General features: G+C 43.9%; 2 protein-coding genes across 5 annotated transcripts in view; one reads left to right on the top strand and one right to left on the bottom strand.

The window, feature by feature from the left end:
* The window catches only part of LOC1270184 (EGFR adapter protein), a 65823-nt gene that overhangs the window by 23495 nt on the left and 20140 nt on the right, over positions 1-22188 (bottom strand). For all 4 annotated transcript variants that reach the window (XM_061643182.1, XM_061643183.1, XM_061643184.1 and 1 more), the window contains exon 3: positions 20530-20639. The gene's annotated coding sequence lies outside the window, so the exon portion shown is untranslated. The remainder of the gene's footprint in view (positions 1-20529; positions 20640-22188) is intronic.
* On the top strand, positions 13876-16133 carry LOC133391338 (uncharacterized). Its single transcript, XM_061644930.1, has 2 exons — positions 13876-14802; positions 14880-16133. Exons 1-2 carry the CDS (start codon positions 14434-14436, stop codon positions 15438-15440), a joined length of 930 nt encoding a protein of 309 aa, XP_061500914.1. The 5' UTR covers positions 13876-14433; the 3' UTR covers positions 15441-16133.

Here is a 22188-nt window from a genome sequence, read left to right as displayed (position 1 = left end):
TTTAAAAACTGACCGAAACTTCCTTCCGCATATTTTCAAACCATTCTCGTTTGGTACATGTGTCTGTCTTGCACTAGTATTTGTAGTCTGTGTTGTCCTCAAACGGTTCTTTCCCAAAATGTTCCGGTACGAGTTGATTCTGCAGGCACTCTTCAGGGGCGGTGGAGCCGAACATTATCAACCATTTCCATCTCGAGTCATTCACACATCACTGTCATTCATAATGCTGTTCCTTTGCAGAAGGTACGTCAGCAACATGATATCTCTAATGTCGCTGCGAATGTTTTACAAGCTGCCCAGTACGATTGCCGAGTTTAAGGCGTCTGGCTACAAGTTTTTGGTGTACGAAGATCAACAACAAAATTTACCTTTGGATGACTTTCGCTTCATGATGCTCGGTGAAGATGAGCTTGAAGACGGTATAACACAGTACGGTGCACATGTTTACGAACACTACTGTTCGATGCAACAGTGTAGCGATGCTGCGTTGTTCTCGTCGCCTTTCTTTGCTGGTGATTTGCTACATAGGTTTTTTACAATACAGGAACCAATTATACCTTCTCCGTATCGACTGCAGTTTGCCAAAAACTCGCCATTAGCAGGAACGATAAGTCGCTATATTGGCTTGTACTATGAAACGGGATTGTGGCAATATCAATTGAAGTTTCATGATTTTCTATTAATAAGAAAGCCACTGTCAGCGGATGCACTGGCAGAAGTGGTGTTTTACTTTGACGATTTCAAGATTGTATGGATGATGGTGGTGTATGGGTGGCTGATAAGTGTTGCTGTTTTAATAATGGAGATGCTCAGCAAGAAAATGAAATAATGCGCGGTTGATCCATTGATATTCTTTACTTCACCCAGTAAAAAACATTATATAACTAGGATAATCAACATAAGAGTCATAACATAAACTAAAACTACAGATTGTATACAGTTTGTCGTGAAATTCCTCCCATCAAGTAATATTTTTGTCAAATAAATACATCAAGTGTTTAGCACCCTCTTTTCAAACGTTCAACCATTTCCATTAAATCGGTAGACACGATAATTTCATTCATCCGAATCAGTCTCTTCGCTCAAAATCAATTGTGCAAGGAGCAAATCTTCGTCAAGTTTGAGGATCTCAACAATCTGTATCGACATTACCCAAACAATTATGACTATGGTTATTACAATTCAGTTGTTTTTTTTTCCTTTCAACACCAGTGATAGAAGTAAGATCGTCGTTGAGAATAAATTTTATTTTCAATCGAACAGGTCACCTGGTACAGTAACTCGTTTAATAGTTTTTCGTTCAGTTGTTTTTTTTTTCACCAATTAGTATGAATATTTAACAACGTTTCATTTTCTAAAAGCACCATTAAATCTACACCTTCGATTTCACCTGCCAGTGTGAAAAGCTCCTCACTAATGTCCTTTTCGTCAGTCACAAAATGAAACTCATCCACAACAAACCAGTTGCAGTTTATTTTCAAAGCCTACTCGTCCTCAATGTCCTATTCGGTGTCACACAATCGTCCCTGCTAGAGATGGTGCATGCAGTAGCAGCGTACGACAACTCTACCGACACGACCGGCACAAGCTTTTGCATTTTTACCACCACCAACTCTTCGCTCGATAAGATCTCACCTCTGTTGCTACCTTCTCTACTTCAACAGTATCCAACAACCTTTGTGACGATGAACTCGTACGTTGATATGGAGATCCGTAAGCTGGCCACGATGGTTCTACTCGACTTAACGGCTTACCACTACGAGGTATACTGGTTCTTGGGATGAGATCTTTCAAACATATAGTTATTGATTTGTTTGTACACTAGTTTCCTTTCAAGTTTATTCAGAAACGCTTGAATCATCATCCCTGCTACAAGAAATCGGCCAAATTTGTGATCCTTATGGGTGGCACCAGCTTCGATCGGAAGGAACTTGCTTTGGATTATTTGCAATCCTATGCAATTCTTAACTTTGTGCTTGTTCCCGTCACAAATTCGTCCAAATTCGTCACGGTGTATACTTGGAATCAGTACACCGGGCAGGAGCACTACTTCCGTTCAACCGATCGTCCGGTACACCGCTTTTTCCCCGACAAACTGCGCAATCTTAATGGCTACCAATTTATGATGTACGGCGTCACCAACTATCCGTATATTATGTTTGGTCCGGACGGGACTGCACAAGGCCTGGTACCAAACTTTTTGAACATTGTAATCCGGAAGCGTTGCAATGGCACGACCTTCTACACGGATAGTGCCAAAATGCACTACGCAATGGATGCGAATTTTAACATGCAGCACGAACGATTTAGTTTTAAAAACACATTCTACTTCCGAGAGGAAACGGGCATTTATCTCGTCTGTCCCGTGCGCTCCGTGCGTGACTTTCTCCGGCATCTGCTGAAACCGTTCTCGCTCGGGATATGGCTCATTCTGGGTGGATTGTTCGCGCTGTGCCGTGTGGCAGAGATTCTGTTCCCGACCATATACCGGTACGATCTGATCGCCATAACGTTCTTCGGCGGTGGTGGCGTTGAGTATCGGCAACCTTTTGCCTTCCGCATCGTCACGCTGACCCTTGCAGAGCTGATGTTCTTCCTGTCGGAGGCGTACAATACGAAAATTATCTCACTGATGTCATTCGAAAAGTTCACTGAGCAGCCGCAAACACTTGATGCGATACAGCAGTCGGATCTTCGCATCATGTTCAGCCGCGGGGCGTTTGATATTTTCAGCTCGCTCAAGAACAACTTCTTATCCCCTTCGGCTACAATGCGCGCTCGAAAACGTTATGGGCACGGGGTGTACGAGCATTACTGTGCCATGATGTATAAGGGCAACGCCTGGATAGCGGTAGCGCCCCAGATGATGGACTTGATGGGATCGTTATACATGGTACCGGAGCCGTTGATGATCAATAAGCTGCTCATCCAGCTCATGCAACACTCACCGTTCTTTGACCTGTTCGAGCGAATGTTTGGGCTGGTTAATGAGTGTGGACTGTGGGCTTACATGTTAAAAAAGGCTAATGTCTTGCTTTTTCCTAACACGTTTATCACTTGGGAAACAATGTTGCAGGAGGTGATTTTCTTTTTCGATGATTTATCCTGCGTCTGGATATTGATCATGGTTGGGTGGTTATTCAGTACGGTCTGTTTTGTGGGTGAGATTGCACTGGAAGCATGGCGGGAACGGAGAAGGCGACAAGTGGTCAAAAAGTTTCAAATAGTGCGAAAGTATCGTTTAGCGAGGGCATGGTTTAATGTGAAATGAACATATGGGAGAACATTAACAATTGCCTTAATTGGACTTTATTATTCATTTCGATCGTGAAAGCGTGTCACAGGGTAGCTTAATTATTCAGGAAATTAGTAATGCATCATCACGTAATGTTGGAGCAAAGCATTCGATCTACTATTAGATTTCAACAGTATTTCACAGGCATTCATGAAGATATCACCAACATATCTTACTGTGTAATAGGAAAATGTCGCAGAAGATAGTTCTATTCGCAGTCTATTGTTGTTTTCAGTTTTCCTTGTGTGCATTACAACTACCGTTTTCGCACGAATGCAATCTATCACCCACGATCGACGCGATCGTACAAATACAGCGCCATCGTTACATACCCAACTTCGATGCAGAAGTTTGCATCATAACGACGGCCGTTTCTACGTTAGGCCATACCCACCCGAACGTTGTGCCTTTGCTATCCTCCAAGAATCCAGTTTCGTTTGCTACACACAATCATATCAAACGCATGCTACTTCGGAAGTATGCGAACTTGGTGCTGCTAGATGCTACTGGCTGGGAACAGGTGATCATTTAGGCTCTTCTAATCGTTCGACTACATGTTATACAGATGTTTCTCTTTAGTTTCCAGTAAAGCTGCTAATGAAACAGTTCAACGAGAACCCTTGCCACTTCATCGATGCTCGTTTTATTGTGCTTGTCACACGATCGTGCTTTGTGAATGATCGTCCAGCAATAGTCAAGCTTTTCGTTCAGTACGGCATCGTAAACTACGCAATAGTTCCAATGCCATCAAACAGCACCGAACCAGTGCATAACATCAGCCTGTACACAGAGAACCAATTCTCCAGAGCAAAGATCTACGTTCCCATGAACGATCTCGACCATCTGCAAAGACTGTACCCCAACAAGCTTCTTAACCTTCATCGTTATCATATTCGCATAACAGTTTTCAGTGATTTCCCGTACATTATTCTGCCGAGCCATGGATTACGTGAAACGGGCGGTATAATTAGTCACTTTTTTAAGGATGTTGGGCCTAATAAGCTCAACCTGTCGTATGTCTTTCAGGAAAAACGTGATGGTAAAGCGGAGGCCACATTTAATTCCCCAATCATGCGAGAGCATTTTCAACACGAGATAGATTTGCGTGAAATGGGAGGCATGTGTATGCTCTGTCCCGTTGATACGGGGCGAGATTTTCTTACCCATCTGCTGAAGCCTTTCTCGTACGGTATCTGGATTGTGTTGGGAGCAGTGTATCTGGTCTGCCAGTTTCTGCAACATCGCTACCCAGCCATCTTTTGCTACGACCTCACATTGCTAACATTCTTCGGAGGTGGTGGCGTTGAGTACAGGCAAGCGTTTGCGTTTCGTATCGCCCTTCTTATCCTGGCCATGTTACTATTCTTTCTCTCCGAAGCGTACAACACAAAGATCATCTCACTGATGTCATTGTCAAAGTACTATAAACGGCCAGAAACAATGGCTGAGTTCCGGGCAACGGATTATCGCATCGTGCTTGAAGCACCTGATCGAAAAATCTTGGGAGATCTTTACCCAAAGGTGCTCAGCTCTCGAGAAACTGCTCGCCTGCACCGGAAGCTCGGCATTCGATTGTATCGTCACTATTGTACGATTATTTTATGTGGCGATGCCTGGTTGATTGCTATGGCACAGTTTCAGGAAGAGCCCTTTCCGATGTATGTGTTGCGCGAGAAAGCGATCGAAGCTACGCAATCGATGCAGTTTGCCAACAACTCACCGATCGCCGGAACGATGAAGCGCTACTTTGGTCTGTACTGCGACACGGGCCTGTGGCAGCGGCAAATGGACCGTTACAATCGCATCATTGTAGGACTCTCTTTAATATGGGACACGTTTTCGGAGGTAATCTTCTACTACGAGGATCTACAGTGCGTTTGGATTTTGGTGGTGGTTGGATGGTTGATCAGTATGATCGTATTTGTGGGAGAGGTTGTTTGGTGTCGAATGTATAAAGCAAAACAAAAACCATGTCGTGTGGTGGTGCTTTGCAGGGATGCATTGCGATATAAATGTTCATAGATTGTTCCCAGTAACAATTGATTCTGCAAACTATATTAATTACGATTCAGCAATGATTGTTTCGTTTCAAGCACAGCTTGAAGATATTTGGCTGGCATTTGGTAATACTTTGATGAATTTTTACAATAACATAACTTCAAAATTATCAACTTTCTAACATCCGGTCATATATCATACCGTATAGTATATGATATCGATAAGGTAAAAGTACATAATAATCAACAACTAACAATCCAATAGACTCAAGCTGCTTCAGAATGTTGTTCATAACATTGTTTCATATAAATCTGCTTGTCCAACAACTTATTTGATCTGGAACGAGTAAAATCTTGCACCCAATATATGCACTATTGTTTAACTTGAACGATCCCGATATCTGCCCAATTGTGATCTTATTCGATAATTTTATGTGTTTGTCATTGTTTGTAGTCATTGTTCTTGCAGTATAATGGTTACTGGGTAAAACTTAGAAATGATAAAACATGTTAAAAAAATATATCTTCAAATTATAAACTTATAAATAAACAACAGCTCTTAAATGAATTCGTCAAGAATATGAAAAACCTCATGATAATATGTAAATTCATTGCAGTGTTGTGAAGTATCTATTTAAATTTACATCTTGAAATCTAGGTCAAATACCGATTTAAATTTTTAATCTCAATCACGATGAAAGCTCTGTACAGCATACATAATTCATCATGTTTATTCCGTATAAAGTGTAATATTCCGTACATTAAACTATTGAAACGAAGATGTTCTATCTCAAACATATTCTACTAGGCAACAGACTCGATTTAGTACTTTCATTGTGGCACCAAAAATGGAATGGATCTGTAGGCTATTCTCATGGCAAATTGTTTACTGCCTCTTTTTCCCGACACACGTCATATGTTTGTTGGAAACAGTTTCTAGCGAAAGCAATCTTACACCAACGATTGATGCGATAGTTCGACTACCGCGTCATCGCTTTCTACCCAATTTTTCTGCCGAAGTGTGCATTGTTACCACCAACGTTTCTACATTATCTCAAACCCATCCAGAGCTTATAAGGTTGCTCAACTCTCAACATCCCGTGCAGTTTGCAACGGAACAACCAATCAAAACGGCAATCAAGCCAAGATACGCGAACGTGGTACTACTGGACGTCACTGGATGGGAACAGGTAGGCATACACTTTCACAATTACATCCCACTGTAGTCCATGACACAAGTATTATTCTCGCAGTTTCCAACGGACCTACTAAGGAAGCAGTTTGACGATAACCCGTGTCATTTCATCAATGCTCGCTTCATTGTTCTTGTGACGCGATCGTGCTTCTTCGACGATCGTTCTTCAGCAGTCAAATTTTTTGATGATCAAGGCATAGTTAACTACGCCATAGTGCCAACTCCAATGAATGCCTCAGATCTCGATCATGATACATTCCTCTTCACACAAAACCGATACTCCAAGGAGGAGATCGCAGTTAGACTGGACGAGCTTGACCATCTGTATCAACTGTACCCAGATAAGCTCGCCAACATGCACGCCTTCTACATTCGCTTTGCCACTGATCGCAACAACTATCCGTACATAATTGAATTGCTTGAAAAAGGTCGATTTGATGGCATCATACTATGGCTTTTGTTCCACATCTTTTACAACATCTTAAATTTAAGGATCACGATGCACTTGATCGAACCAACGGACGATTTTGACGCAGACGTATATTTCGAAATGTCCGTCCAGCGGGACCATTTCCAGCATGAGTTCTACTTTCATCAGATGGGTGGCATGTGCGTGTCCTGTCCTTTAAAAACTGACCGAAACTTCCTTCCGCATATTTTCAAACCATTCTCGTTTGGTACATGTGTCTGTCTTGCGCTAGTATTTGTAGTCTGCGTTGTCCTTAAACGGTTCTTTCCCAACATGTTTCGGTACGAGTTGATTCTGCAGGCACTCTTTAGGGGCGGTGGAACCGAACATTATCAACCATTTCCAGCTCGAATCATTCACACATCACTGTCATTTCTACTGTTGTTCCTTTGCAGAAGGTACATCAGCAACATGATATCTCTAATGTCGCTGCGAATGTTTTACAAGCTGCCCAGTACGATTGCCGAGTTTAAGGCGTCCGGCTACAAGTTTTTGGTGTACGAAGATCACCAACAAAATTTACCTTTGGATGACTTTCGCTTCATGATGCTCGGTGAAGATGAGCTTGAAGACGGTAGAGCACAGTACGGTGCACTCGTTCACAAACATTATTGCATGATGCAACAGTGTAGCGATGCTGCGTTTCTGCTTTCGCCCTACTTTCATGAAAATTTGAAGCAGTTTTATACAATACAGGAACCAATTATACCTTCTCCTTATCGACTGCAGTTTGCCAAAAACTCGCCGTTAGCAGGAACGATAAGTCGCTATATTGGCTTGTACTATGAAACGGGATTGTGGCAATATCTGTTGACACGTCATTATGCGATGCAATTGAGGAAAGCACAGTCACCGGATGCACTGGCAGAAGTGGTGTTTTACTTTGACGATTTCAAGATTGTTTGGTTGATGGTGGTGTATGGGTGGCTGATAAGTGTTGCTGTTTTAATAATGGAGATGCTCAGCAAGAAAATGAAATAATTCATAAAAATATTCATTATTTTACCCAGTTGAAAACATTACATAACTAGGATAATCAACACAAGAATCATAAAATAAACTAAAACTACAGATTGCATACAATTCTTGGTCAATTCTTGACCAAACTCTTATTGCAAAGTGTGGCAAGTATTTCGATTCCTCATTCAAACCATTGAACCAGTTTCAATAAATCAGTAGACACGTTTATTGCATCCATTTTGTAGACTCGAATTCGTCGTAAATTATCCACCATCAGCATTCTTCAATCGATTTGTGGGATCGGGTCACTGTATACCAAAAAATGTCTGAACCATTACATCAAACCAACCGCAAAATGGTACAACACTCTTCCGAATGCGTTCGGTTCAGTTTACATCAATCAATCAATCAATCGCCCAGTACACGGCTAGTTGGCGGAGGGCCAGCTTCTTAAACGACCAGTTCTTTATGTGCGTGCTTAAGCGTTTAAACGTACCCGCCCTCCACCACGACTTTCTGCACGACAAACAATTTGCGGATGTTAAACAGTGCAAAATGACCAAACGATGGTGTATGGTGACGCGATGGACAACGAATGGAAGCAAAATTAATACACGATTTCACTCGTACGTGGTTATTAATCACGCACTGACGCAGTCCGGTGGGCCGTTGTTCCCGTTTTTTTTCTTTTCGGCGAAGTGGGTAACGGCGTAAGATAAGAACGCGCATTCGTTTGTCGCTTCGGCAGTGTTTTTACCACATCCACCCGACACACTCCCACGAGTGACGAGAGACATCTTTCTTATGTGGCAAACATCAAACATCATAAATCACAATTTGTCTCGCATTTCGGAAGCGAACGGAGAGAGCTGTTTCCCGCCCGGGGTGGTGCGGTGATGAACGGTGCCCGGTTTGAAAGACAACAGCCTGGACGGAACCATTCGCTTGGGAGAATGAAAGTACCACCTATGCAAACTGTACTTCTTGCACCCAGGGCGACGATACCAGCGGTAGAAAGGACGTGTTTTTGGGTGGAATTTTCCCATCAATCTTTGGCCACCGTGGTCACCGAGGACCGTATCGTTAGTGGCGGTAGTCGAGGTAGGGAAGAGGAAGATAGCATGATAGCGCAATTGTCTTGGAAGCTATTAGACGGTTTTATTAGATCATGGTAATTGGATAACTGGGTCAAAGTGTTTGTCGAGCAGTAGTGGCGCTGGCACATGTAGCAAATTTCCAGCCATCCAAGCGGGTGCGTGCTTGACTCGGTGGTCGGTAGGATGAAGGCACGGATAGGCACTAATTGCTGGAACATGTCCTTAAAAGTTTCTCATGTGTTGCAAGACAGTCTTATGCTCTTCGTCCAGAGAGGGAAAGTGCAAGGCAAAGTAAAATTTAATTTTAAATTGATTAATTCCAAGAGAAGGAATGCATCATACGCTTTAGTGAAAACTGTGTTTTTTTAAGCTCTTTTGCAAAAAGAATTTATCCTACAAATACAAAAGAAAAAGCCTTTCTAACTGGAGGAATGGTTCAGTCTCAATAATGAATAAAAATCCACAATCCTTTCTTCACACAAAATCTTTTGTTTCCTCGATAAAGGAAAAGGCAAGCATAAATGATTCACCATCACGCACAATAAGTTATGGTGCCATTATGCTGAAAAAAGAAAAGAAACGACAACCGTACAGCTTTATTGTCGTGCGGCAGTAACAACAGCTCACAACAAATGACAATACCAAAACCCGGACAGCGACATGTTTGCAAACACGCTTCCTTTTGCGCCGAGAAAGCTTTTGGAAAGTTCATGAATAAATGTAACCGAACGGATCGGTATCCCCGGCTACTGTGAAGACGCATTACAATTAACCTACAACAAATCTTCCATCACCACGCGTTCAGGTTAAGAATGCCGTTCCGAAAGGATGCCCAAACACACCGCCACACCTACACAACCTGTACAACCGCAGAGGAAGTGAGAACCGAAAAGAAACTCAGCCACATCCTTCAAGGAAACCAGAAGGTGTCGACAACAATGAGTAAGATAAAACTCTTTCTTCACGTCCGCGAGCGCGCAGGAAGATTAATTCACTTTTAACGAGCATCATTTCGTTTTTCGTCTCGTTGTGCGGGTTTCTTTGGTCCTTTTGGGGGTTCGGGGCGCACCCAACGAAAGCACCGGTCACCGGCTGATGGGATATTAATTATTTCACGGACACACACACACATTATTCGCATGACAAGGATCATCGGTCGGGGACGGTTAGCCGACGGTGAGAATGGTGTGAATAAAGCTCATTGTCGAAACACTTCATCCGGTTTTCGCAAATGGTTGTTCTGGGCCGACCACGCCGACCGTTCTTCACTCCATTTACAGTGTCTTTGTGGCTGTGTGTGTGTTTGGGTTTTGTCTTGCAATATCTGTGCGAAGCAGTGTGTTCAGAACTGGCAGCGAATGTTTACCCAACGATGCAACCCAATTACCCACGAAACCGATCTTAGCGTAACACACGGCAAAATGGCACCCTGTCAGCACACCGTGACAGACCAGGCAGCCGGTCCTAACGGGACACGGTATTAATCCAATCGCGAGAGCTGGGTCGGGACAAGCGCCCTTCACGCGGGGGTCGCGAAAGGTCCATCATAGAGATGCGCTCAGCTGTCTCGGTTGTCCAATTCCAACAAGCATACCACGGTCCAATTATCGGTTCATGTTTTAGAGCCTGCGCGAGACATATCTTACTCACGACTTATTCACTTTTTGCCCTTGGTATGGTGCGGTGTGAGCCATCATACATCATCCTACAGTCGCTGAGCGAAAGCATGAACGAAAGCTCCATTCAAATCTGGCCCAGTACCCACGCTGTTGTATGAAGCGCCGCCGAAGACAACTCAAACAAGAGTGTCCCAATCAATGTTTCCTCTGTTTTCCAATTTAGCCTCTCCACACAATCTGCTTGTGTTCTTGGGTAGAAAAAGGGACTTCTGGGAAGTGTACCCTCCTGTGTTACGATTAGCCCTGACCCTTTCAAACGGGCCTGATGCTTTGTGAAAAAACGGGGTTTCGCTCCAGGGATGAAGTGACGCACGATACGTGAATAATGATCCTGTTTGACTAGGACGCCGACCGGCACTCAAGATAATAGTGCTGAGATGTTTACATGTGCAGGAAAAGGACACTGTCATGGTGTTGTTTTGGGGATTGCTTGGATAGTAAGAACACCGGAACACTGAGTTAATGGTTTCATCAGCTATTGAAGAGGTTAGGGAGCAAATTGGCGCAATCCATTCTACTTAAGTATTTTAGAAGCTTCGGTTATGATGCTATGAAACGATTAACAATGCCTTGCTGTTAAATAAAGCACCTTAAAATCCTTCTGTTATTCTGCTCTCTTTCTGATGATAATGAACTTCGATCTTTTTTACAATTACTCTTAACATCGTTCAAGCAGCTAAAGCAGCCGTAAAGCAGTAAACGATTACTACGCACAACTTTAGCTCGATCCCGACAAACACCGACACTGTTCACCGCTCGGTAAAAGTTTTACTTTATTCTCCCTCCACCTTACACAAAAGCCAATCGAGAAACTCGTAACAGGATGGGATAGAAAAGAAAAACCACTCACACACAGCGACTGAAATCAAGTAGCAAACCAGGACGGTAAAAGTAATTTTCTCTCTAAACAGTTTTAAACGATTTTTCACACCTTCTTGCCCCCGCCGTCATCTCCCCACCGCTGGTTAATCTAATGTTTTCCCCTTCACCAGGAAAATGCACCTGACTTAAGGGAAGAGTTTTGCTTCAGACGATCTGAACGAACGTTTTTGCAATTGTCCAGCCTTTGTCGTTGCAAGAAGCCAGTGCCACCGCACCTTTCTGCCGCTGGCGAAGAAACGAAGCATTCCATCATGGAGCCACGAGGGTCCGATTTTCTTATGCCCCATGAGCTCCAAACGCACCTCCTCCACGTGGCTGCTCATTAACGATAATTCCCTTCCCTTGAAGTGTGGTGGGGCTGCGATGGGATGTGTGTGCTGCTGGTGGCCGACTCATGACGGGCTGACACCGGCACCCGACAGGGAGAAAGTAATTAAAAGCAACATGCGACGACCAACGCGGCCGCATAAGATGCGCGCCCCGGCCGGGGTGGGAGAAAATGTTAAAGGTAAATTAAATCTAGCCGTTGGCCCCTAATTGGACAGGAATCGTTTGCCCAATTACCGGTCGAGCGGTTGCGCATTGAGTGGGGCGAGGTGGGTGGTTGTGTGGCAGAGGCCCACCCTGATAGAATCATTTATCTTTCGACAGGTTTGCAATCGCTGCAACATCAAACGTTTGTCCCATCTCAAGTGTTCAATTAGAGTGTCTTTTATGGGAGACGTTTTAAAATTGCATAATGAATGAGTATGAACCACAAAGTGTTTGTTTGTCTTTGTTTTAACACATCAATTTAATTAAACTGTTTGGTTAACGCTATGAATTTAGCGCTCAATATATGATGATGAACTAATTTCAGCATGTATCATCATCATCTTAAAAAAGGCATTGAACAGCGCAAAGCAATTCGCTACAGTTCCATCGGCAAACGATCAATTTTCGTTTGCGCTCATGCCGCGTTTGTAATACGCACTCTTCAAGAGCAACAAAAAAGAATGCGACTACGCAATGATGCTATCCTAAGCAAGCGTTCCAACGGGCTGGATTGTAGTTAAGCCTCATCATCGGCTTATCTACGCTTGCTACGATTAACAGCTTCATCTTTTGAGCGTTTAAAATTATGATGCTTACCCTGAAGCAGGGGCCGGCAACATCGTTTGGTATCATGAGAATCAAGGTTCTTGAAAAAGAACAGGTCGATACGTTTAAAGCAAATTAATAGCAATCCATCGAGGATTGAACGTTGCTATGGAGCGATCGGGAGTCTTTTTGAGAGAGGATCATTGCAAACGGTACTGATTCACAGAATGTCCAAGGTTAAAAAAAGGTTAAAAATTATTTTTAAATTCTAAGTGAGAATAATAAAACCAATTTATATCACATTGAATAAGAATGATTTTTAACAAAGTAATGGTTAAAACGACAAAGCTACACAGCAGATTTTTGGAGATTTATAATTAATTCCAGCCTTCATACACAAGTGTTTCCTTTGCTAAAGGGTGGACCAGAAAGTATAACAACGATTTCTAAATAACGTTACTAGCAAACAAATGGCATAAAACAGCTGATGCACTAGCTATTAACTTTGAATGTAAATCATTAAGCACACGAACAGCTTGATGATTTACATTCAATGTTAATAGCTAGTGCATCGAAACTATTTTTTCAACCGTTTTTGGTAATATGCGAGGCATTTCGGTCGATAAGCGCATACGTATTTTGCACAAAAAGTTCTTGACTACTAACATTTCTCTAAGCCAACTAGCGAAATTGGAAGATATCGGTATCGGATCCGTACGAACCACCATAAATTCAAACTATTTCTGTAATAAATTTTAGGGACTGAATACGACTTCAGATTTCTCACCACTGCCGTTCAAGCTTAAAGCTCATTACGCTAACGCTTGGTTCCAGTCAATTGCAACAATTCGGAGAAATTGGAAAGCAATGAAGATTAAAGCATCAGTCAAGCTCGGTAAGCGCTAATGATAGACATCAAATAGACGTTCGGTCTAGAGTTCGAACTAAATCATTACAGGGGCATTGCTTTTGGAAGCAAATCCAGTTTATCTCGGTGCCAAAAAATCAAACTCGGTATTCCAATACACAAAACGCAGCGGATGTGCAAATTCAGCCAAGGCTAGCCAGCACCCGAAGGGCATGTTAAATTGTGCCGTTGTCCTCAAAATCACTACACAACCCGGGTGCGTGCCAGCCGGGCTTGGACGCACTTGACGCACTTCCTTGCATGGGTAAGCAGCAACTTCAGACAGACCAGCGACCAGTAAACTGTCGCCCACAAAAGCCACATTCGCGCAAGTGCTCTAATCCCGCCGCTTCACCAAAGAGTTGAGGAAAAGGTGTCCTCAAGGTGCACCGCACCGACAAAACCATCGTCACCCGATATGCTCGAGCGGCACCAGCACCTCCGGTGGAGTAACAATAAGCAACAGCAGCAGCAGTGCACAATGGCGTACCGAGCGATCATGATGATGATGACAGTTTTCCGGTGTCTTCCCATTTTGCAAAACGGAGCCCAACCGAGAAGCCCGACTCTTCCCCCCGACGGAAAATGTGGCAAGTATTCGTACCCCGAGGAAAGACGAGCGTGCGTCTCGAGTGTTCGGTTTCAGTTGCGCACGAGACAGCGACCAAAAGCGAACAACTCCAACAACCTCGCCCACGGTGGCCCGCTTTATCGGTGGCCAAAGAGTGTGATTCCTTTATCGGTAAAAAATAACGAGTAATTCTGGCCAGCAAACGTTACCCAAAACCAACGTCCTTTCCGTCTAACAGTGTCTCTAGTTCCGTGTGTGTGTTGTTTTAGTTGTGCAGGTTTTTTTGTGTGTGTAGTACGTAATGAGACACCGAGCGTGGGGTACATTGTTGGCCGGGTTGACCGGCTTGCTGCTCGTACTGGCCATGCCCGATCGGATTGCAGCCGACCTGATGGGCGACATTCAGCAGGGGTTGAAAACGACCGGCAAACTGTTCGGCATCAACACGATTGCCGACGTGGCCGACCTGGTGGCGAAGGGGTTTGCCACACGCCGCGGCACGCAGGAACCGCAGCGGCCGGCGGCCCAAGCCACCGACAGCGTCGGTGTCGTTGATGGACTGCTCGGCCAGACGCCCTCCATGATGACCATCATGATGAAGCTGCTCGGGCTGGATGGTAGCCAGCTCGGTGCAATGCTGGTCAACGGTATCGTGTTCCTGGCACACATCGTAAGGCACACAGACATCACTCCCTCTGTAAGCAACTGTTGTAATACCTTTTCTCCTGCATTTTTGCCCGTCTGTAGATTGGGACAAATTTGGGTGCCTTCCGGTCACCGTCCCTCGGTGACACCGCATCAGCAAACGCTCAAAACAGTTCCCCATCATTCCCCTCCTTTCCAACGGCCCCACCGCTGACGGGCGAATCGGAACCATCGCAAAGCAACGAAAGCCAACAGTCTGGCACGAACAGTAACCCGCTCGACTGGCTGTTGCGCAATCCGTCCAAGCGGTTCCGTGTGCTGCTGGACCAGGTCAAGAATACCGATCTGGCCGAACGGTTGGATCACGAGATGGACCAGCTCGACCGGTACGACCCAGAGGACACCGACTGCATCCGGTTGCTGATGTGCAAGGTGAAACCCTTCATCTGGAAGATGCAGAACGTCGTGCGGGACACCGTACTGTCGAAGGGACCGGGTCCATCGGGCGGTGGCAGCGAACAGGCATCAGACAACCATGCGGCACCAAACGGGGAAGAGATACTGAAAGGCATACACGCCAATCTACCGTCTGAGGCAGAATTCCAGCGGCAGAGCAAACTTTGTGAGCAACAGTTTCGCCACTGCCGACGTCTGCTCGGGTAGCTGTGAAGCTGGGTGCGGGGAAGGACGCGTGTCGTGACGTGTCGTGTGTTACATGACCGTTCAAACAATCCGTTATGGTGTGGTGAGTTGTAGGGTCTGGTTGCAGCAACCGTGCACAATGGAAGTAATAATCACTAAAAGGTTCATTGTGGTGAGGTGTACGAAAAATGGAAGGTTTACACTACAGTGACCAGCGGGTAATTGTCGACAAGCTTAATTTGAGCGGTTATTTCTATGATGATAGTATGTGTAATTTAACGAATATTTGTGTCAAAATATGACAAAATGAATGATGAGTAATGAAAAACAAAGTACAATGTGGCTGGTCGATTGTAAGTTAAATAAATATGATAAAAGAGGATTTTTTTTTTTTCTGAAAGTAGTTACAAAATAAATAAAGTATGGATTTGAAATATGAAGAAGCTTCAAACATCATCGCATTAAAAAATTCAGTTTAAGTGTTCATCATTTTCACAATCCAATAGCAATATCCAATAACTCCAAGGTGCTAGCAAATGTGTTTTTAAGGACAATACAATTCCCAGCAGTCGCTCGAATCCAAGTGAAACTGATTCGGAGCCCTTGCCGTTCTGCTCTGATATCTGAAACGGATATCAAATTCATACAATCCTTAGCTTTGCTCCCGAACCTACACCGGTCCTAGAACCTGTACCAAGCTCATATCAGTCCATAAAATGTTCCTGATACCACACCGATCTTGGAATTGATCTTGAATGCTTACTGCTCCTGAATCTGGTATAGATCCTAAACCTATTTCGGTCTTGGTCTTGGAACTGATATTGATCCCATATAGATCCTGGCACATATCTCATGCCTCACATACCAAATACCCAACCCATATCGTTCCTGGAACTGATATTGAACCCATACCGATCCTAGAATTAATCTTCTATCCCTTTCTATGTCCTAGAACTGCTTCTGAATTTATTCCAATTCAAGAACTGTACCTGTACATGTCTCATTCAAGGAACAAATCGTAAACCTATCCTAACTCCAGAAAACGATGCAATATGTAAGCTGATCCAGCAACTGATTCCGCTATTGTTTGATGAACTATCTTGAGAAGAAGCTGGAAACAATTCTACTTAGAAATTTAGCCTGATCTAAATAGCCAGGCAGTATTTCCAACTGGAAATAAATGTTAAAATGCCATCAAATTCAAAGCATGTTACATTTCTTTCTCCTGTATTTTAGATTTTTCTACAATTTGTTTGATTATGCACATATTTTAACATAATTTGTATTTAAATCAATCTACAAATTTGATTTCAATATAATTTTCTCAAACGAAACCAACAAAACTGTCCATCATATCGAGGAACTGTGCCATCAATTTAGTGACCCAAAAATGCATCAAATTTAAGACTACGTGCAACACATACCATCTTCACCATTCGATTAATTTAACTTAAGCTTGTATATGCACGCATTCCTCACAAATTCTGCTTAGCTGTCTAATTACTGGCAAAGCACATCGCAAACGATTATTGATTTCGCGTTAATCCCTATTTCCGCATCCTGGATGTACGGGCTAGATCGAACGGGGATTAAAGCACGCATAGAGAGAGACAAAAAAACACGCCGCTACATACGCCACGGCCCGCTAATTACCATTAATCATCTACCGATAACAACGGGCCGGCCGAACCAACGAACCGATGCAATCTATCAGCATTACACGAATTAATGCGTGTCAATTGCATTGCGAAGTCGAAGCGCCCCTCCTGCACGTCGCATGGTCCATTGTGCACTTTCATTAATATTCTCTACATTTCAACCCCTTGCATCGTACAGCATTCGTGTGTATTGTTTGCCTGTTCCTTACCTTTATACCTGCTAATTTGTAATGTTGGCATATCGGCCGAAGACGTTCCATCTTTGAGAGTTGTGCAGGGGGTTTTTTATAATATTTCCCATCGTTTCTACATTCGATATGCAATCTCACGTCGATTACATGCATATCAAGGATCGCCACATTAGAGGTGAATTAATCATCTTCACATGAGCCTCACTACCGCCCTCCGGTTCGGGTGGTGCATCTTGTCAGCCTTAAGCTGCCAGAGGAACAGCGCACCAAAGCATCCTGTGCACGCGTGGAAAGAATGTAGCGAAGTGGAAATCTTGAAACGGGACATTCATTTGCAAGCATAAATCATTGCCACATTTTCTTTACCGTGGTCATTCTTGTTTGTACTTTTTTTATTTTATTTTAAGTATTTATTTGAGACTTGTGTCTTTAGGACCATTCAGCTCTTCTGAGTTGATGCTTTGATTTTTTATATGGCAAAATGAAAATTGCTGCGATGAACTTTAATAATTATTTTGTTAAAGAGTCTTTCAATTATTATGTTAGTTAAATAATATTTCAACTCAATCGTTACAGCAATCTGACTAAATCAAAAGACCAAAAGTCCTCCAAGCTAATCAAATTGAAACATTTTACAAAAACTTTTGGAATTTTAGTCCCAGAATTATATAAAAAGACCTCTCATCATTAAGACAAACAATTGTAAAAACATAGCTAGCATCATTCATTTCAAATTTTGAGTAGTTTAAACCAATGTACCCTCTCTGAACTACCACCCCAAACAGAAATGCATTTCAGCCACTGGGAAACCACATTCCTCCATCGTACAATGACGATAAAAGCGTACCATAACTGCCGAAAGGACATCTCCTTCCCCTTCTCATTAGTACCGCAGCCGTTGCATCGGAGCATGTGTGATCCATGACCCGCCGCGCTTGCAAACACCGGGCCCCATTCCCTCGGCATGACTCCCCCCCTTTAACCCCTGTAGCTGGGTACTGCAATAACCGTACGAAATCGTAGCGTATGCACCAGAGTCCGCCCGAGTCGCCCGAGTTCGACACACTGCGACTATAGGAAGGGAAAGGAAACCTTACCACCTGGGACTGCAAAAATCGCACAAGAGCATTAGCAGAAGATGACGACCGACCGTCGGTTTACCATTCCTTTTCATCCGCGTGCCGACGCTGTGCCGTATACGCTGGAGGGGATTTTTTGGGGAGGGAAAACAAATTACATGTTTCTGCAGCCGTTTGTTTTAAAATGCATTCACAACCACACACACACACACACACACACTACCGCTACATGTAGTGTAAAACCAAAGCTAAAAGCAACTGTAAACACACACGCACAGACAGACTCCCGCCGAGGCACACGCTGTCCCTGCCAACGGATGCGCAACGGCAGTACGCGGCCCAGGCAGTACGCGAGCCCGACTCTGCTCACTTTCGCATGCATTTCAAATTAATCTTCCCGCGGGGGCTGCCTTATTCTGAGGTTGCATCTTTTCCTGTTCGTTTTTGGGCACTTTTTACACTGCTCACACATCCTCATCCTTCTTGTTGGGGGAAAACATTAAAACATATGTTTTTTTCTGTGCTCTTTTCGGCAGCCTTAGTTTCGTGGCCCTTTTCGCGCCCACTTTCGTACGCCAGCGAAGGGACCCACGATGCATGTGTTTTTAATTCATTTTCACCCCCTTTTTTGTTGTTGCTCGCCATCCTTACCAGAAGCATAAACGGACGGCGGTGCCATAAAACAATCTCACAATGCAGCTTTTTGGCAAACGGTGCTGCCAAGACAGAAAGGCTTTCATTCATAATGTTTGGTTCGCTCTTTTGCTTCGTTTCTGTTTTCGCTGCCCTTGCCGTTTAACGGTATCGGGGGCCAGCCTCAGTCCCCATAGGGGGGATTCACCCCCTGCCGATGTGTGTCAAATCGTTTTTCGCTCGCTCAAGAGACGATTTCTGGCTTTTTTTTGTTCTTGCTTTATAACTATGCTGCAGCGTCATCGACTGCGCTTGAACAATAACCAAAGCGAACGAGAAAACTCAATCCACCGTTGGCAAATCCTGATACTACATTTTTTCTTCTTGCATGTGATTGTAGTGTTGTTTGGGGGGGTTTGCTTTGTACGCTGGCTGGATTATTTATGTGCATACATTACATTTGCTCACTCGTCCCACATTTGGGCGCAATGGGTCGAGCAAATCCATCGCACCAAAGGGAAGGTTGTGTCATTTTCCAACGCGTTGTGCTGGCCCATCGCCGGCTGGTGGAACGTCTTTACGGCTCAAGCAAAAGCAGGTCCCATCTTAACGTTTTTCTTTGATTTCACTCACTCACTCTTCGCTGCACTTTCGCACGATTAACAGTTCAGAGCAAAGACGAGTCGATCAAAGCAAAGCAAAGCAAAAGGGCAAGCAACGCGGGCCTGCCTTCCGGGTTAGTTGTGTGACGCGAGCGCTCTGCGTGTTATCCTTTTTAGCTGCTTTGGTGGGTTCGTGGGGAGCATGCATTGCGGGGACGATAATTATGATGATGATGCGTTTGTGCCGGCCGCTTTTACCATTTCCTTTTCGAGCGGTCCCGTTATGATTTTAGGGTTTCTGCGGATCGTTGTGAAAGTTTTTCACGATCATTATTCCCCGCGGTGGTGGTTGTTTTTAAAGCTTTTGTTTGCTTTTGTTTTGTGGGTCAACGAAAATTAAATGCATACCTTCGTGTGATGCACTTTTTTGACGGGAGTTTGCTCTTTGCAATTTATATCCTACTCTACATCCTTTTCGTGTCGCTCGGTGCGGAAGCTATCAGTTGTAGAATTTAAGACAAAGCGAGGTTTTGAGCAGCACAAAAAATGGTGTCATTTTGAAAGATGTTTACCCATTAGTGTAAATTGCAGAACCTTATTACCGCTTTCCGGCGTGAATCATTTCTCCGATTCGAGGCGTGAAATGGCAATTGGTGGCTCGCATTTTTCTTCATTTGAACATACGATTGAAACATTACCCTTTTAATGTAATAAGCAATAAACATAGTGGTATAGAAAAAAATCGCACAAAAATCCCTTTCACTGTATTAAGGCACACAATTATAAACGTTTTTATGTCCGTTCCTTGATCAGCATACATTATGTTACACACGCACACACACACCTCATAAACCCTGCAGCTGTGAGGCAACACTGTTGTCACACACAACAAAACTACAAACAAATGTACAAGCCAAACCAAAAAAGCATAAATCGAGCTGCCTTACCTTAACATAGCATTACCGCTGAGTTGCCCTTGCTGCTGCAAAACGGGGAGTGCTGCAGCGCTGTACCGTCGCGCGGCAATGTATGCTGCCCTTATGCACCGTCGTATCACCTACAAAAGATGAAAGGAAAAACAAGGGAGCGTGGTTAGGAATGGGCAATGTCTAAAAAAGGAGGTAATTAAAACCGTACCACACAGCGTACGGTGTACGAAACGAGCGGCAGCGGGGGCAGTGTGTATACACAATTCCTTTGGTGCTTTGATTTTTCCGAAAGAAAAAACCCTGAAGAATGGTAAGTCGGGAAGGAATTGTAGCACGACTGCTTCGAAAGGGGAGAGTCTAGAGATGTGGTACAATGTTGATCAAACACATTACACAATGATGCAATTGCACTGTAGATCAGATGCTTTGCTGTGCACTTCGAGCAAGGGAAAACGTGAACAACATCAGTACGATTCGAAAGGAAAAGTTGAACCACATAGATGATGTTGCAATATCAACAACATCATCATCATCATCATTGTACCCAGATTGATAAATCACATGCTCCAGCCATATTTTGTGACAAAATTAAATAACTTTATTCTCCCGAAAAGTTTGACACATTCCACATAAAGCGCTGCTCCGAAATGAAACGCTTTTACGGGTAAAAACTCATTTTCTCCGTACTATAACTTTAAACAAAAAGGCAATAATTTTCCCTCGAATCGCCAAGGAAGCAAAAAAGCTGAAAATAATCCCTGAACAAATTCAATTAAATGCCTCGCGGCGCTTCCACCGCGGGCACCGGGCAAAATCTATACAGCCCGCGTCAGCGCTCAATGTCAGATTTCGATGTCATGTGGCCGTCCCCTCCCCTCCCCCGTTACACCGCCCTGTTTGTCAACAGCAAAACCATAGGGCACGAGCCAATGCCGAGCAGATGAAAAGTACGAAATAAAAACATTGCGTGTTGCTGCTGCTGCTGCTGCTCCACCCAAACGATGATGATGATGAGCATGCTTTCACTATGCTTCACCAATCGGGAACACTGGCGCGCGCGCGGGCGACACTGCCAGACAGATGTAATAAATGCACGGAATGGGACCGTAGAGGGCCGCCGTCCCAGGGAGAAGGAGAGAAATGGGGGGAGGTGGAAAAAGTAAGTAAATCAAGTGTCAATCACGAAGCCGGGTCCCGCTTTGGCATCGTTATTGCGGCGTTTCGCCTTTTGGCGCTTTGCCGTGTTGTCACGATTTGGACAACCCCACGGCATTGGGGGTAAAAAAGTTTTCCGCGTAATATCATTTGCTTTATTTATTTTGTTCGTTTCTTGGCTGTGTTTTTTTCTTCTATATTCCAAAGTGACTAAGCTGAAAAGTTGTCCATCCCACGTGAACAAATGTCCGTTCAATTTTTGGTGGAAATATATAGCTTTTTGTTTTTTTTTTTTTTTGGACGATGGGTGTGTGTGATTTTACCAGAAACTTGAGCTTGTTTCTGCAAATGTCATTGAAAGCTGTTTGACTGATAACGGATTCTCCGTATCGATTCGATTGCTGATTGGATTGGCTTTCCTAGGAGATCAGGATAAATGGGCAAAGTTTAGTACCGTTGGGCTCTGCAAACGATCGGCAGACTAAATGAGTTTGAAGCGGTTAATAATCGAGATGGAAAGTT

This window comes from Anopheles gambiae, chromosome 2, assembly GCF_943734735.2.
Source record: "Anopheles gambiae chromosome 2, idAnoGambNW_F1_1, whole genome shotgun sequence".
NCBI lineage: Eukaryota > Metazoa > Arthropoda > Insecta > Diptera > Culicidae > Anopheles > Anopheles gambiae.
Note: the sequence above shows the minus strand (reverse complement) of the source record. Positions and strands in the feature narration are given on the sequence as shown.